The sequence below is a fragment of the Thunnus thynnus genome, chromosome 3, assembly GCF_963924715.1.
Source record: "Thunnus thynnus chromosome 3, fThuThy2.1, whole genome shotgun sequence".
NCBI lineage: Eukaryota > Metazoa > Chordata > Actinopteri > Scombriformes > Scombridae > Thunnus > Thunnus thynnus.
This window is the reverse complement of record NC_089519.1, coordinates 890120-905206: the sequence shown is the minus strand read 5'-3', so window position 1 is coordinate 905206 and position 15087 is coordinate 890120. Positions and strand designations below refer to the sequence as shown.

The following is a 15087-nucleotide window of genomic DNA, read 5'->3' as shown; positions in this document are numbered from 1 at the left end:
CAAGATCCCCCCCCCCCCCCCCCCCCCCCCCCCCCCCCCCCCCCGCCCCCCCCCAACCCCCAACCCTAATACATACAGCAAGTCAGACTTTATACAGTCCCCTTCTGTCAGCCTGGGTTAACTTGTGTTAGTTATATATAGTATGTACAGTACGTGTGTGTGTGTAGATGAGTGGGTGGTCCCAGCCTGCAGACTGTCACGGTCAATAAGAAAATATATGGAGACTTTGTCCCCTGCAGCCTAATCTGAAGGAAGTAATTTGAAGACTGAAGTCACAACAAAACTCAGCACTAAAGCTACAAGTACAGCTAATAATATTAGTGAGACAATTTGTCACTTCTTTTCCCAAAGGGCCAAACCTATAATTGAGCTACCAAAGTAAGCGGCCTGTAATTGAGCTATTATAATTGACCTCAGGTGTGTCAGTGAATATAAGTGTGTGCAGGAATGTGCTCATGTGTCTCACATGTGTAAGAGCAATTGCAGACTTAATGCGTAAGAATGAGATATGTTCCTATATTTGTGTGCATACAGTGCAGTAGAGTGTAAGTAGGTATTTTTTTCACACTAATGGCATCTTTAGCAAGACCGTTTCTATGGAAACCGAGTTGCCACGGAAACACTGCATGTCTCTTTGAATTAGAAATGTCTTTCTCTATCCCTCACTCCTCCCTTCTCCGCGTGTCTCTCCTTCACTTTTCGCTTCCCAGTCCTCTTCTTCCTGACTTCCCCGTCTTTGACAGGCCAGCTGCTGTCAGTCAGAAAGTCTTGCACTGTTGAAGGAGACGTGCATCACAATCGGAGGAAATGAGGAAAGATGGGACGGCATCTGCTCTCTCCAAGAAAAAAAAAAAAAGGGGGGGGGGGAGGACATCTTTTTTGGAGGGTGAGGGGCCTTGATTTTTAATCAAAGCAACTTATTGAAATAGGAAGGAAATGTTGAATGACATTCAAAAGATAATGATGACGAGGAGGATGCTGCGAACAGAAGAGCGGGGAAGATTGAAGGGAGGAAGGGAGAGCTACAAAGACAGAGAGGGAGAGAGATAGCTGATGAAAGGAAAGAGGAGAAGTGATTGATTCTGCTCTCTCTGGTGCCTCTGGTATCTGTGTAACCATGCTGCCACACTTATCCAGCCTATCTGATTAAACTGTGTGCACGATAGAAGAGGAGACACAGAGATACACGCATGCAGAGATAGAGTTTCAGAAAAAAAAAAGGGGGGGGGGGGAGAAAAAGTGCAACAGATTGAGAGAAAACGCAGACAGAGACAGAAGAGAGTGGAGTCATTGGGGTGAGAGCACAAATGAGAAGGTGGAGAAAATCACCCTGGTTCCCCAGGTGCTGATGGATGTAGAGGAGGGATGAGAGTAATGCTTTAAGGGAAGCGGAGGGAGTGAGGAGACACAGAAAAAGGGGAGGGAAGCGGGAGTCAAGACGTGCTGAAGAAAAGCGCGTCATGACAAGGTTTTTGAACCACATGTCTCTCATTGCACGCTGTGCTTGACTCCAGCCTGCACCTCTCACCCTGTGTGCTTGTTAGAGAGGAAAGCAGAATTGAAAAGGCAGTGTGTATAGATGTAGGGGAAGATAGACGGAGGAGGGAGGGAAGAGGCCAAACATGCGTTTTGACACGGTTAAAGGCTCTCATAAAGCTCTTACCCTCTGTAGATCAGCTGACAAACAAGTAGTAATCCACTGCACTTTACTGCAGTGGATGCATTTGTTTCAAATTTTCAACAACAGAAATTTCTTATTGCAAATATTGCTAATTCTCAAACAGTAGTTTGGGCCTTTATTTATGTCACCTGCAGAGAGAATTCTTCCTGTTTACTGGTTTGACAAACTCAACACTTCCTCCATGTTTAGCTGTTGTTGTGATACATTTAGGATGATGTACATTTCATAGTCACCTCTCTCCACTCCACCCTGCTGCTCTGACTTTCTCTTCTCTAACAGAATTATTGTTCTCATTGACTAATTATTTAAGTGCTTCCCCCCTTTTTTCATTTTATTCACTGGCTGTTAAGCAATCGTCGATGAAACTCAACACTTTCAGTGTCTTAAAGGAGGTTATTCCTCTCTTTCCTGGTGGGCTTGTTATATGAAACATCTGCAGAAACAGTTGAAATACTGATTTGAATAATTGGAAATAATAACATAACACTCCTCAATATTTTTAATTTGCCTTTTTTAACAACTTGCCTTAATTTATTCATGCTGGCCATTATTTAAGAGCTTCTGTTAGTCACTAATTACTGCAGTGTACCTGTAGTTACAGCGCAGGTTTCTGTGTATATGGATTATGATTCCACGTGTGAGTAACTGTTCACACTAGTAGTTCACATATCTGACTGGAGCCTGGTCATTGAGAATACGTTTGTCACCGCAGACAGAGGTGTAACTAGTGATATTACCGATGACTCACTTCCAGTAATAATCCCTGTTAGACGTTCCAGGAAGAGTCCAGATATAAATTAAAGGAGCATTTCATGGATTTTACACATAAAGGTCAATCTACTAATCAAGACAAGTGAAAACAGCCCAGAACATGTTGTTCTCTGTAGATTCATAACAGAAAACCTGTGTTACAGACTGAGGAGTGGAGTTTGAAGGAGCATGATGGGAAATGTAGGATTCGATGTTTTCGATGTTAGAGACTGGAGATCTCAGCCTCCATCCTCACAGAAAGTCAATGCTGGTGAAAAACAAGAAAATGTAATTGAGCCAAGTGTAAAACTACCAGAAAATCCAGCTGTGTTTACTTAAAGGATTTATCTAAGAGCAAAAAGGGTTTTCATCAATATTCAATCTAAATATCTATATGTCTCTCTCTCTCTCTCTCTCTCTCTCTCTCTCTCTCTCTCTCTCTCTCTCTCTCTCTCTCTCTCTCTCTCTCTTTCTCTCTCTCTCTCTCTCTCTCTCTCTCTCTCTCTCTCTCTCTCTCTCTCTCTCTCTCTCTATGTGTGTAGGCCGGGTTATGTGGCCGTCGGGGTCAGGACTAATTGGTGTCTGTAGCTTGTTTGGATTGGTGGAATTTGGCCCAATCAGCACGCGGTGCTCCCATGTGTCAGTGATTAATTACCTGCGTTCTCTGCTGTGTTAACGAGCTTAATCAACTCCTAGTGACGGAGCTTTCCATTAACTCGCAGGGCCAAAGGTGATGCTCCTCCTCCTCCTCCTCCTCCTCCTCCTCCTCTTCCTCCTCTCATTGTCTTACTGGGCCTGTGCTGTTTCTGACAAGTTTAGCTAATAGCTTTATATCAAAGTCTCTGTTTATATTCTCTCCTCTGTTCTTTTCATTACTTTGAACCGTTTCACACGTCTTTCTCGCCAGCTGCTCTGCGGACTTTATTTCATCTGTTGTTCCCTGTCTCCATCTCTGCCACTGCGTGTTAGGACGAAGCTTTGGGCTTGACTGACGTGATGCGAGTGCTGCCGGAGCGTCAGATTTAACAGCGGGAGATTGAATCAGACAATTAATTGTATCTTCCTCGCGGTGCACACAGTGGTGATAGAGAAGGAGTGGTGGAGAAAGCTCGAGGCAAACACTAGTTTGTTGTGCTTTCCGAGGAGCCTTTTTATGTGTGTGTGTGTGTGTGTGTGTGTGTGTGTGTGTGTGTGTGTGTGTGTGTGTGTGTGGGTCGGCTGGGCACTGCTTGCTTGCATGTGGGTGTAGCTGTGCGTCTGTTTGTATGAGAGTGAATGTGTTTGTGAGACAAAGAGATTAATTTGCTCTAATTAGACGTTGGGTTGATGATTACGTTTCAGTAGCTAGTGGTGCAGAATCGGAGACGTGGTCGAGTCTTTTGGAGAAGATAATAAAAACCTTCTGGTGCTTTAACGAAGGCTTTATCACATCTGGCTTACTGTAAGAGAAGAGATCCTACAGTAATTCACTGCTCATTGTGCAACATGTCACGTATGCAGAGCTTAAACAATTAATCAATCGTTTCATCAATCAACAGGAGAATTAGTCTGCAACAGTTTGGATAAGTTATTCATGATTGAAGTCATTTTTTAACCAAAAATGTACTGATTCAAACTTCTCAAAGTGAGTATTTGCTTGTTTTTGAGTCTTCTGTGATAGTAAATTGAATATCTTTGTGATCAGACAGTCAGTTGTCTGAGCCGCTCAGCTTCTCCATCTGAAAACACAAAGGTACAGTACAGAAGGCTTCATACTGGGAGTAAATAATGCAGTAGTTAATACATTCATTGTAAATTTGGATTCAAGTAGAAGTATGAAGTTTAATGCAAAGCCTTCAAAGAGAGTGTAAGACTGGGACTTTTGTTCTGTGAGTGACGAGTGAATGCAGCTGCCTCCCCCGAGTCTGTCAGCAGTCAGCTAACACGCTTCATTTAGCCGAGTGTAAGCCATGTGGCACTCTGCCTTGCTCATTTCCTCAGCCAGTGATTTAGCCTATTTCTCCCCACTTGGTAAGAGATTTTCAGATGATGTCATTGTTAGTGAGTGTCATAACATCTTGATAAAGCAGCATAAAGTTGACTCATCTAGACAGCATGTGAACGCTGCTGGGTTGCTTCTGGATGAAAAAGTGATGATTTACATTAGAAGACCTGGCAGAGGCTGCATTATTTACTACACACCACAGAAGAAGAGTGTTGGCTGTGATGAACAACGCTCTGAAATTGACAAAACAATCTCACCTCATGGCTGCTTTTAAACTGAAGCTCAACATTATGAATATTTAGTAACTCTTAGAGCCTCACAAGTAGCTGCACTAAATGATCTAACGTTTGTGATCCAGGTTAGAGGAAAGGTCATGAGGTCATTAGAATCACACTGATAATCTAGTCTGAGATTTCACAAATATCCAAATATCCAAAGGTGACATGTTTCCGTCAGGCTGCACCTGGAGGAAAGAGTTAATCCTCTCAGTAGATTCAATGAAATGAACTTTACATTTGAATATTTTATTGTGTCTGAGAGGAAAGAAGCTCTGTGATGACAACGAACATCTACAGTTCATCTACTGGACATCCAGCCGTTAGTCTGTCAGACTAACAGCACCTGACATCGGTGCGAGACGAAAGATCGGGGGGGGGGGTCACCAAAATCATTAAGTATCATCAAGGGGCCATATGAACATAAATACCAAACGTCACGGCAACTCAGCTGTGCACCAACATGCCAAACGAACCAACCGGCAAACACCAACATCCTGCAGGCGTTCCTGCCGACAGAGAAGAAGAAGAATCTTATATAAAGTCATATTAGCAGATATGTACGCTGATGCCGGCTTTGTTGGGCTGAAATAAGATGTTTTAAGCGATTCCGGCTCTCTGCAAGGTAGCAAATTGATTTATAGAGCTCAGCCTCCTATAAATAGCTACAACATCATTTGCTTGATTTGATTTGTGAACATTATTCACCGGCGGGAGCGACGCTCCATCACCTGGCTGAGGAGACGAGCCGGGTCGTTAGTGAGACCATAAGAGTAAAAAACATTGATCACATGTAAAACTGTAGAAGTGGGGCTGCAGTAATTAGTCCATTAATTGATTAGTCGATAGACAGAAAAATAATCAGCTACTGTTTTGTAATTGATGAATTATTTATGTCATGTTTTATGGTCACAGTATTTGACAGTAAAACTGTATTTTATTGTGTTTTAAAGTGTCGGTTGGACATTTTTCACTGTTTTCTGACATTTCATAGACCGAACGATTAATCAGCAGATTCATTGATAATGAAAATGATGATTAGTTGCAGCCATAGATGTAAAGGAAAAACAAACAAAAACTATAAAAGATAAATAAAACTAATTCAACAATCATTATTTCTCCATGTCATTCTCTTTATAAAGTCTCATGAGTGTCCTGTTTTATTAAACATGGAGAAATGTAAAAGATACAGAATAAAAGATTCTTAATGAGAATTTTGAATTCATTTTCCTGTTTCTAGTCCTGTTAGAGTCAGACTGACTCTGCTGGAGCTGTTTTAGTTTTGTAAAGTGGCAGAAGCTTGTTTCAAATCTGACGTTTTCCCCTCCGGAGGTTTACGGTAATATTTGAAGCTGTGTGTGTGTGTTTGTGTATGAATGTGTTTGCTACTTCTGGCTGTGTTTCATCATATTTGTAAATTTTAAAATGATAAAAATCTGTGTGAATATTTTCCTGTAGATAAATGCACTTTTCATAAACAAGTGTTCACTTTTTTTAAACGTGTATTTTTTCTAAGAATCTCTTGGTTTGAATTGTTAATTGAGCCCCAGAGGGAGGTGAAAGCTCCGGCTGGTGGGCTTCGCTGCGACCAGCTTGTTATTTTCTCACATCATATTTTTTGTGGAGTGCTTTCGGTGTGTGAAGGACTTCCTGAACAGGTTGAAAGTACAGATTCAAAGACACGTTTGTTCAGGTCATTTCAGGCACATTTTTCATTTTCAGGTGATTTACAGCTGAGACAAAAACTGACTGAGGTGAAACTAAAAGGAATGAATTATTGAAAAAACACACACTGCTATTTACAAAATGTCTCTCTCACATCTAAATGCTGCTTTTGTATCTTGACCCTAATGCATGAAGATTATTCAAGCTGCACTAATGAAAGAACATCAACTACAATCCTGCTGCAGGAGGCCAAACATGGACTGAATGTTACCAACCTGAACGACTGTCAGGAAATTCAACACATCCAAAACACAGTCCTGTTTACAAAGCATCATCATCATCATCATCATCATCATCATCATCATCATCATCATCATCGCTCCGACGGCTGCTGTGGGAGTGAATCAGATTTCAGCTCTTCAAAAATAGTAATTCAATCAGAACATTATGGGATGTTTAAAATGACGAGCGCTGAACGGAGCCAGGAAAGAGACGTTGAAATAGGGTCATTGATAATTAAACAGCCGAATATGAGATTAATTAACGGCACTGTGTGTGTTTGATTAGAAATATGATGATGAAGCACGTCGGGCTCGTACTGAGGAGGATTGACAGCGGTGGCGGCGACGGCGGCGGCGCTCAGACTGTGAGGAGGAGAGATAGACAGAGAGAGGAAGATGAAAGGTGGAGAAAGACGAGTGTGATGAAGTGGAAAAAGCTGAGTGTTGGAGGGAACGATGTGTGTGTGTGTGTGTGTGTGTGTGTGTGTGTGTGTGTTGTGAGCCCTGTCTCTGTGAGTTCTAAGGGTTTGCCTGTTTTCTCAAGCGAGACTCTTCTCTATCTCTCTCAGCCTTAACAGCTCTCCCTCTCTCTTTCTTCTTTGTCTCTCTCTCTCTCTCTCTCTCTCTCTCTCTCTCTCTCTCTCTCACACTGTGTCTCTCCACCCTCCAATCCTCTCCCACCAGGGCTTGTTGAGCAGTGGGCCGATATGTCGCTCTTCCTCTGCAAATCTAATTGGAGACAGGCTTTCATTGGCATGACATGGAGATGAGTTGCCAAATCCTTTCAGCCCTCCTGCTCGAGGTTCGCTCCCCTCAGCACTCGTTCAGTTTACTGCACACTGACGCAGCAGCTGCAGCCGCAGTGGCAGGCTCAGCGCCGGCTACGCATCCAAAGAAGTGTCCATGACAATCTGAGGCGGAATCAAACACACCCAACGCTCACTGTCTTAAAGGCTTTACATCACTGACGCCTCGCTGGCAGTTTCAGAGCGATACGTGACAGTGAGAGGGAGAGACGTCAGCATCGAGGGGATCAATCTGCAAAATTAAGAAGAAAAAAAAAAGAACTTTGTGTTTTATTTACACAGATGTGTATGTGCGCGTTTTCCTGTCATCCACTGTGAGTCTCCAGTGAGTTCACTGGGAGTGCGGAGTCACCGTCTTAACTGGAGATTATACACACATGTTAGGCAGCACTACAGTACCTCAGGGAGCAGCAATGAAACACAGAGGTTTGTGTTAGTGAGACAGCTCTCTGGTGCCATATCTGCACAAAGGTTGAATAATGCCTCCCGAGTGATTCACTCGTCTAACAGCCTTTTTTTTTTTTTTTTTTTTTGGAGATTAATTCACACAACTAACAACTGTTGCAGATTCAGCGCCACTACACCTGCACTATTTAGAGATTCCTGAGCTGAAGCTGAAACACCAAAGCAAAGTGTGATGTGACGCAGGATGAGAGTGAAACAGCCTGAAGATGTCAGAGACGTGTGATCAGTGATGTAAAGAAACTAAAACTGAACTGGCAGCGATACATGAGCTGGTTCAGTAGAACATGAGACTCTCCTTCCAACCTTTTGGTCATGATTTTACATCCGAGGGTTCATGCACAACGAAGCCAAAAGAAACAAAAGAAAGACGTCCTGTCCATGTGATTTACATGCTATAGTGATAAAATGACTTTGACAGATAACAAATATAACCACAACGTTCTGGAGAAACAACAGGAAGTGTTTCTTTCTGATTCCTGGTTGCTTTTTATGTGTTTATGTCAGACTGAGATAAGATGAAGTGAAATGATAAATGAATAGACTTCCAGAGGAAGCAGCGTGTTGTGACACAGAGATCATCAATCGTACATGACAGTCAGAATCAATCACTTTACTGATATTTGATCAGTTTGTAGTGTTGGACTGTATAACAGTCGTATGGTCTCTCCCCACAAATGTGATTTGTTCAAACATCGAGGTATTGATCGTGTCTGAGAGCCACATCTTAACAGACCTCCTTCACTTGTGGCTCAGGAGGTCGAGCAGGTCGTCCTCTAAACGGAAGGTCGGCGGTTCGATTCCCGGCTCCTCCAGTCTGCATGTTGATGTGTCCTTGGGCAAGATGCTCCTGGTGGTTGTGTCGTGTGTGAATGATTAGATTTCCTCTGATGGGCAGGTTGGGACCTTGCATCAATCAATCATGCAATCATGCACACCCTGTACCCGTTCACTGGGAATGGGTGACTGTGATTCGTAGTGGAAAAGTGCTTTGAGTGGTCGGAAGACTAGAAGTACAATCCGTTTACTTTTCCACACTGTTAACAGACGTTTTTGTTGGTAGTAATGAGACATTAATTGACTGTTTTCCTGGGAACAGTGATTGTCTGATGTCCTGTTTAATAGCTTTGGATCGACGCTCCTGTAAACTCAGCCAACTTGAAATATGAACAAGTAAGAATGTTTGAACAAAGTAACCACATTTTCTCTCATCGTTCTTGCACAACTAGAACTGAATAGCTCTACATTAAAAAACAAGAACAATGTTGTTTTTATTCTTATGTCTTCTACATCAGCTGAATAGCACGACATCATGTATGTACATGTGACCACCAGTGTGCGTACAACCAGACAGACGACCAATCACAAGCCTGAATTGTTGTTTTAGAATTTTAGACTAATTTCCTCCACATCAGTTGTCTTTTGCTGTTGTCTGATGGATTGTCTGAGCAGTCAGTGATCCAGCTCGGGTGGATATCTGGCATGTCTGAGTTTTGGGCAGCTTTCTTGGCACTCTGATTTCCCAAATAATGTGTGTTAACCTATAGTGAGCTTGTTTTAATACTCTCTTCCAGAGTGACCACCCATGTAGTTGCAGATCAATTGATCCATACAGTGTGATTCTAGCCGTACAGAAAGGCTGATAAACATGTATGAGAGTAATAGAAGCGTTCAGCATTTTTACCCATTAACATCTTAATAAGTCAGTTAGCTGGAGCTCAATGTTCAATAGATAGTTGCTTTTTCTCTGCCTCTGTGTGAATCAAGGACCAGTTTAACTCAAAACTTTAAACTTCACATGTGCTGTGTGAGAATGGAAAGCTTGAATTTCTACATAAAGCCTGGCTCTCTTTGTGTTTTATTAACGACCAGAGACACATGTCCTTACCTGTCCACCCGGCAGGCTCTACAGGTATTTTCAACACTGTCTGATTACAAGATGTAACCGACCCCACAGACAGAAAAAGAGACACAAAAGCAGAAGCTTGAAAATTAGGTGACAAACCAGTTTCTGGGGCTCGTGGTCGAGCAGTGTGTGTGATGTGAGATGACAGCCAGGAAAGCAAGCGGCCAGGGAGTCGGGCAGCTCCGGTAATGACACACAGACTGCACCCCGCGGGACTCTTCACACTGCTGTGATATGAACTAATGGAGCTGCAGGACATTATGTAAAAACAGAGTAGTGTAAAAAGAGGGTGAGGTTGGGAGGGTCAAGAGAAAGAGAGAGGGAGAGAAAATCCTGACACTAATGCCATGTGAATAAAGGACAGAAATTAAATAGGAGTGACGAGGATATGAAAGAGAAAGCAGAATGAGATGATGATTAGCTGTAATCTAAGAGGGAGAAAATGCAGTAAGTAGTGCCCTCACGATCCGTCTGAATAGCAGGTTTGGTCTCACAAGTGATTACACTGCTCACAGCCCACTTTCAGAGAGAAAGAATCAGGAGAGAGCGATGGCGAGACGTAGAGGGAGTTTAGGAGGCTGAAAAGAGTAATGGATACCGTGTGAGTTAGTAAGTGAGAGGAAATGAAAAAGCAAGATCCAGAACAGACGAGTAACCCGGTAATGGAGAAAAGAGGTGGTATCTGCACGTAACATGTCAGAGAGAGAGAATGTGTGATTAAAGGGTCACTTCACCCATCTAACCACATCTAACCACATCCAACCACATCTAACCACATCTAACCACATCTAACCACATCCAACCACATCCAACCACATCTAACCACATCCAACCACATCCAACCACATCTAACCACATCTAACCACATCTAACCACATCCAACCACATCTAACCACATCTAACCACATCTAACCACATCCAACCACATTTAACCACATCCAACCACATCCAACCACATCTAACCACATCTAACCACATCCAACCACATTTAACCACATCCAACCACATCTAAACACATCCAACCACATCTAACCACATCCAACCACATCTACCCACATCCAACCACATCTAACCACATCTAACCACATCCAACCACATCCAACCACATCTAACCACATCCAACCACATCTAACCACATCCAACCACATCCAACCACATCTAACCACATCTAACCACATCTAACCACATCCAACCACATCCAACCACATCCAACCACATCTACCCACATCTAACCACATCCAACCACATCCAACCACATCTAACCACATCTAACCACATCAACCACATCCAACCACATCTAATCACTCACCAACATGCAGAATATTTTCAGATATACATCAGTGGTGCTCAGAACATTAAAAAAAAATCAACAGTCATGTGTCTTTCCAAAAACAACGTCCGTGTGGCTCCGGATAATCATAAAACCATCACGGCAAATACAGATAAAGAAGAAACAATGAGATCATAAATACAAACAATGAAATCTTAGAACACAGCAGATGAAGAAATGAAAAGCAAGGATGAAAAAGTAAAGCTTAAAGATTAAAAGCTAAAAGGTTTCTTATAAAAGAAGATTTCAAGGAGAGATTTGACAGACATTACAAATGTCGCCTGTTTAACATCAAGGGGCAGATTATGAGTTAATCTGAGGGCTCTAACTGCACCTTTTGTCACCAAAGTCTGTGTCATCTACAGACCTGAACTCTTAACAGTCTTCATTGGAAACACTAGTAGAAGAAGATGATCCAGACAACTAGAATGTGGAGAGCATCACAAACCAAATGACTGAAATATCTCCAAAATAAAACCAAAGCTAGCATGCTGAGATACCACTACAGATAAATAAGATTCACTGCATGAAAACCAACAATGTGTTGGTCCACCTGTCAATCATTCCCAACTTCCCTCCTCTGTCTGTGGCACCTTCCTTCAGTCCATCTGTTCCCACTGAACACGCAAAGCTTGAAAAATGGGTCACAAAGGTATGATACATTCTTTAATCATACCTTTTAAATTCTTAAAACACCTGTCGTGTTTAGCAAATGTTAGTCAAACAGGAGTAAATAGTGCTTGTGTTGGGACTGGGAGTATTTAAGGCCGTTCCAATGATCACTGTAATGAAAGAAAACACCATCCAGTACAACAGTTTGGCTCATTGGTGTGTTTCTAATAGATTTTGGACAACGATGAAGATATTTGGCTTCACAGGCAATACTTTCTACCAGAATCTGTGAATTGTTGGTTTTGGGATTTGTTGATCATTGGAAAAATCATCCTGTAAAGACATGAAGATGTGTCGGTGTGGTGAACAGATGGAAGCATGGATGATAGGCAGGGTTAAAGGAAAGAACTGGATTCACAGATGGAATAATAATGTCAGGGTAAATTATATTTAGCACTCATCCTTATAATTCATTTCAAACTCAAGCATGTTGAAGCTGAAACGCTCAAACAATGATGGATTTTGATGGGAGTGCGAGGTTAGAGGTGAATGGTGCATTAAGTGTCGCTCATGCGTGAGAATACCTTCATTACCTCCCTGAACAGAGTGGAGTGTATTTACTGTCAGTGAAGATAAAATGTCAGGCACACACACACACACACACACACACTCTCCGTCCCCCCTCATTTCCACCACTGCCAATCCCTCCACCATCACTTGACACTGCACTGTTATTACCTCATTACAGTGAAAAGTAGGTAACAGATCATTTCTGTCCCTGTGGGTAAAAAAGTGGAGGAAGGGGGAGATGGGCTTTGATGTTAAGTGAAGGTAGCGCACCTAAGCCGAGGATTGCTCAGTCTCCTGCATGACTAACAAGTATGAGCGATTGCACGCGTGGATGGACACACGTAGTTCACATATGTGTACGCAGGCACACATTGCGAACATATAGAGCGTAGCAGAGCATGTATAGTGCACATGTAGGTTTACAGGTTATAGGTTCACAATTTTTCAAGTCTATCTTAAAACAATAATGAACAAATGAACAATGAAATAGGGCTTTTTTGTTTTTTTGCTGTAATGATTCCTTACTGACCATTAGAAGATCCTTCATAATGACAAAATCCACAGTCCTCCTTCTGTGCAAACATGTATTTCAAAGTTTATCTGAAGCTAATATGAAGCTTCAGCGTCCAAATGAGTCAAATCAAGTAGATATCTTTCATCGTTACAGTCTTTTTAGTGCCACAGTCCCTCTTTTGGTTACTATACTTCCACCGCAGCTCAACAGGGAAACACTGAGAGGGAATTTGATGCTATAAAGACTGTAAATGTTGCAGATATCTGCTTGATATGAATAACTTAAATGCATTTTTGCACAAAATGACTGTGTAGACACTGTGGATTTTGGCCCCCATCACTTACTTTGAAGTGGATCTTTCAACAGTTAATGATTACAGTGAGGAAAACCTCTTTCAGTGTTCAGTTGGACACCTGACTGTTGTTTTAAGACAGTGAGAGATAACTGATTACTGCAGTTTGCACTAATCACGCTGTGATGTGTGGAGGACAAAAAGACGTATGTTTATTTGCTTTCTTTCCAAGAGTTAAATGAGAAGATCAATACGAGTTTGATATACAGAGCTGGAATCAGGGCATGGTTAGCCTAGCTTAGCATAAAGACCCAGGACCGCAGGAAGCTGGTAGCTGCTAATGGTTAATGGGAATCCAATCACATAAACAAATCAACAAAAGACAGCTCAGACAGCTCAGACAGCTAGCCCCGCTCTCTCCAAATGTAAAACATTTATGGTTTAACAGAGAGTTATATGCTGAACGCAGTGACTGTGCAGCATCCTGAAATGTTATCACAGCAAAGTTGCCAGGTTTCGAACAGAGACTGAAGCCAAAAACTGTATCTGGCAACCCACACTATAGCCGGATATTTTGCCCAAAAGCGCTGGGCGGATGGATAAAATGTTCATCAAGAAATAGCTCCGACACGTCTCCCCCTGAACTCTGAAATTCTATTTATGAAAAGCTTATACAAACATCATACATTATAAATATAAGTGAGCTTTAGAGGTATTGGTTGGTGTTCTTGTTCATTTCACACAGAACCAGTCTAGCTTTTCCCCCAGTTTAAACACATCCTGACTCCAGTTCTGTCCTTAACACACAGACACGAGTGTTTCTTTTAAGGTAAACAAATGTCTTCCAAAACAAAGTACACAACAGGAAAGTGAAACAGCATCACCCAACACCTCCAGTCGTCTCAGTCATTCACACAGAAGACCCATGACATGATGCTGTTCTCATTAGATCCGCTGCCGTGTCGCCTCCAGTCACTCACATTCGGGAATAATCCATCTCGACTTGTATGTCCTGATGAGTTGTTTGGTGGTTTTACATGGCTGACTGACCTGCCCTTGACCCATCCATGGCACCAGACATTAAGCTCTTCCTACGTCTCCTCGTCTCTCCTTGAAGAAAAATGTTTTGACAGAGTTGTCTATCCGCACAGTTGGTAACCTACATTATATATTAAATGTCATTGAAGCAGGTGGCTCTGTAGCATGCTAAACATGCTCAGCTAGCTCTGTTAGGGCTCCTTGATAATAAATGAGTCACCTTGTCTGTGTTTGACTATTCATAACCAGTGGACACTCCTTTTTTGACATTGCAAGGAGGGCAAAGTCTCTGAAAACATCATAAATACAAAACATACATAAAAAAATATGTCAAACTGTTGATATTGTTCTGAATAGAAACATGAGGACATTTCTTCCTGAGGCTTGCAGTAGCTGGACACGCTCCATACCTTCCCGTTCTCTCTCCTGCTGTATGACTCATGACCTTGTTTGCTGATTGGCTCCGTGTCTCTGGTTTCCAGGACGACCACTCCATGTTTTTCCAGTTTGGTCCGTCCATCGAGCAGCAGGCGTCCGTCATGCTGAACATCATGGAGGAGTATGACTGGTACATCTTCTCCATTGTCACCACGTACTACCCTGGTTACCAGGACTTTGTCAACAAGGTAAATAAACACACATACGATACAGGAGGTGCATCTGTCATTCTTTTATTATATTTATTATTATCACCAAGGTAAATAAGGAATATTATCTGCTAAGGTAAATGTATTCCTCTCATAAAAACAGCAGGATACTTGACAGATAATGATTGTTCATTTTTTCAACCATAGACTCAAATAAGAGATTCACATTAGAAATGATTCATTTAGTCATTTGTGGACCAATCACAGGAGCTTTTACACTTACTGTCATCTTCACATGTTTTTCTAAGACAGTGATAAGATGTGTGTGTGTCTT

General features: G+C 42.1%; 1 protein-coding gene across 4 annotated transcripts in view; it reads left to right on the top strand.

Moving 5' to 3' along the window:
- The window catches only part of grin2bb (glutamate receptor, ionotropic, N-methyl D-aspartate 2B, genome duplicate b), a 99933-nt gene that overhangs the window by 40802 nt on the left and 44044 nt on the right, over window positions 1-15087 (top strand). For all 4 annotated transcript variants that reach the window (XM_067578915.1, XM_067578916.1, XM_067578917.1 and 1 more), the window contains one exon: window positions 14649-14792. In XM_067578915.1, coding sequence (XP_067435016.1) covers window positions 14649-14792 — 144 coding nt within the window. The remainder of the gene's footprint in view (window positions 1-14648; window positions 14793-15087) is intronic.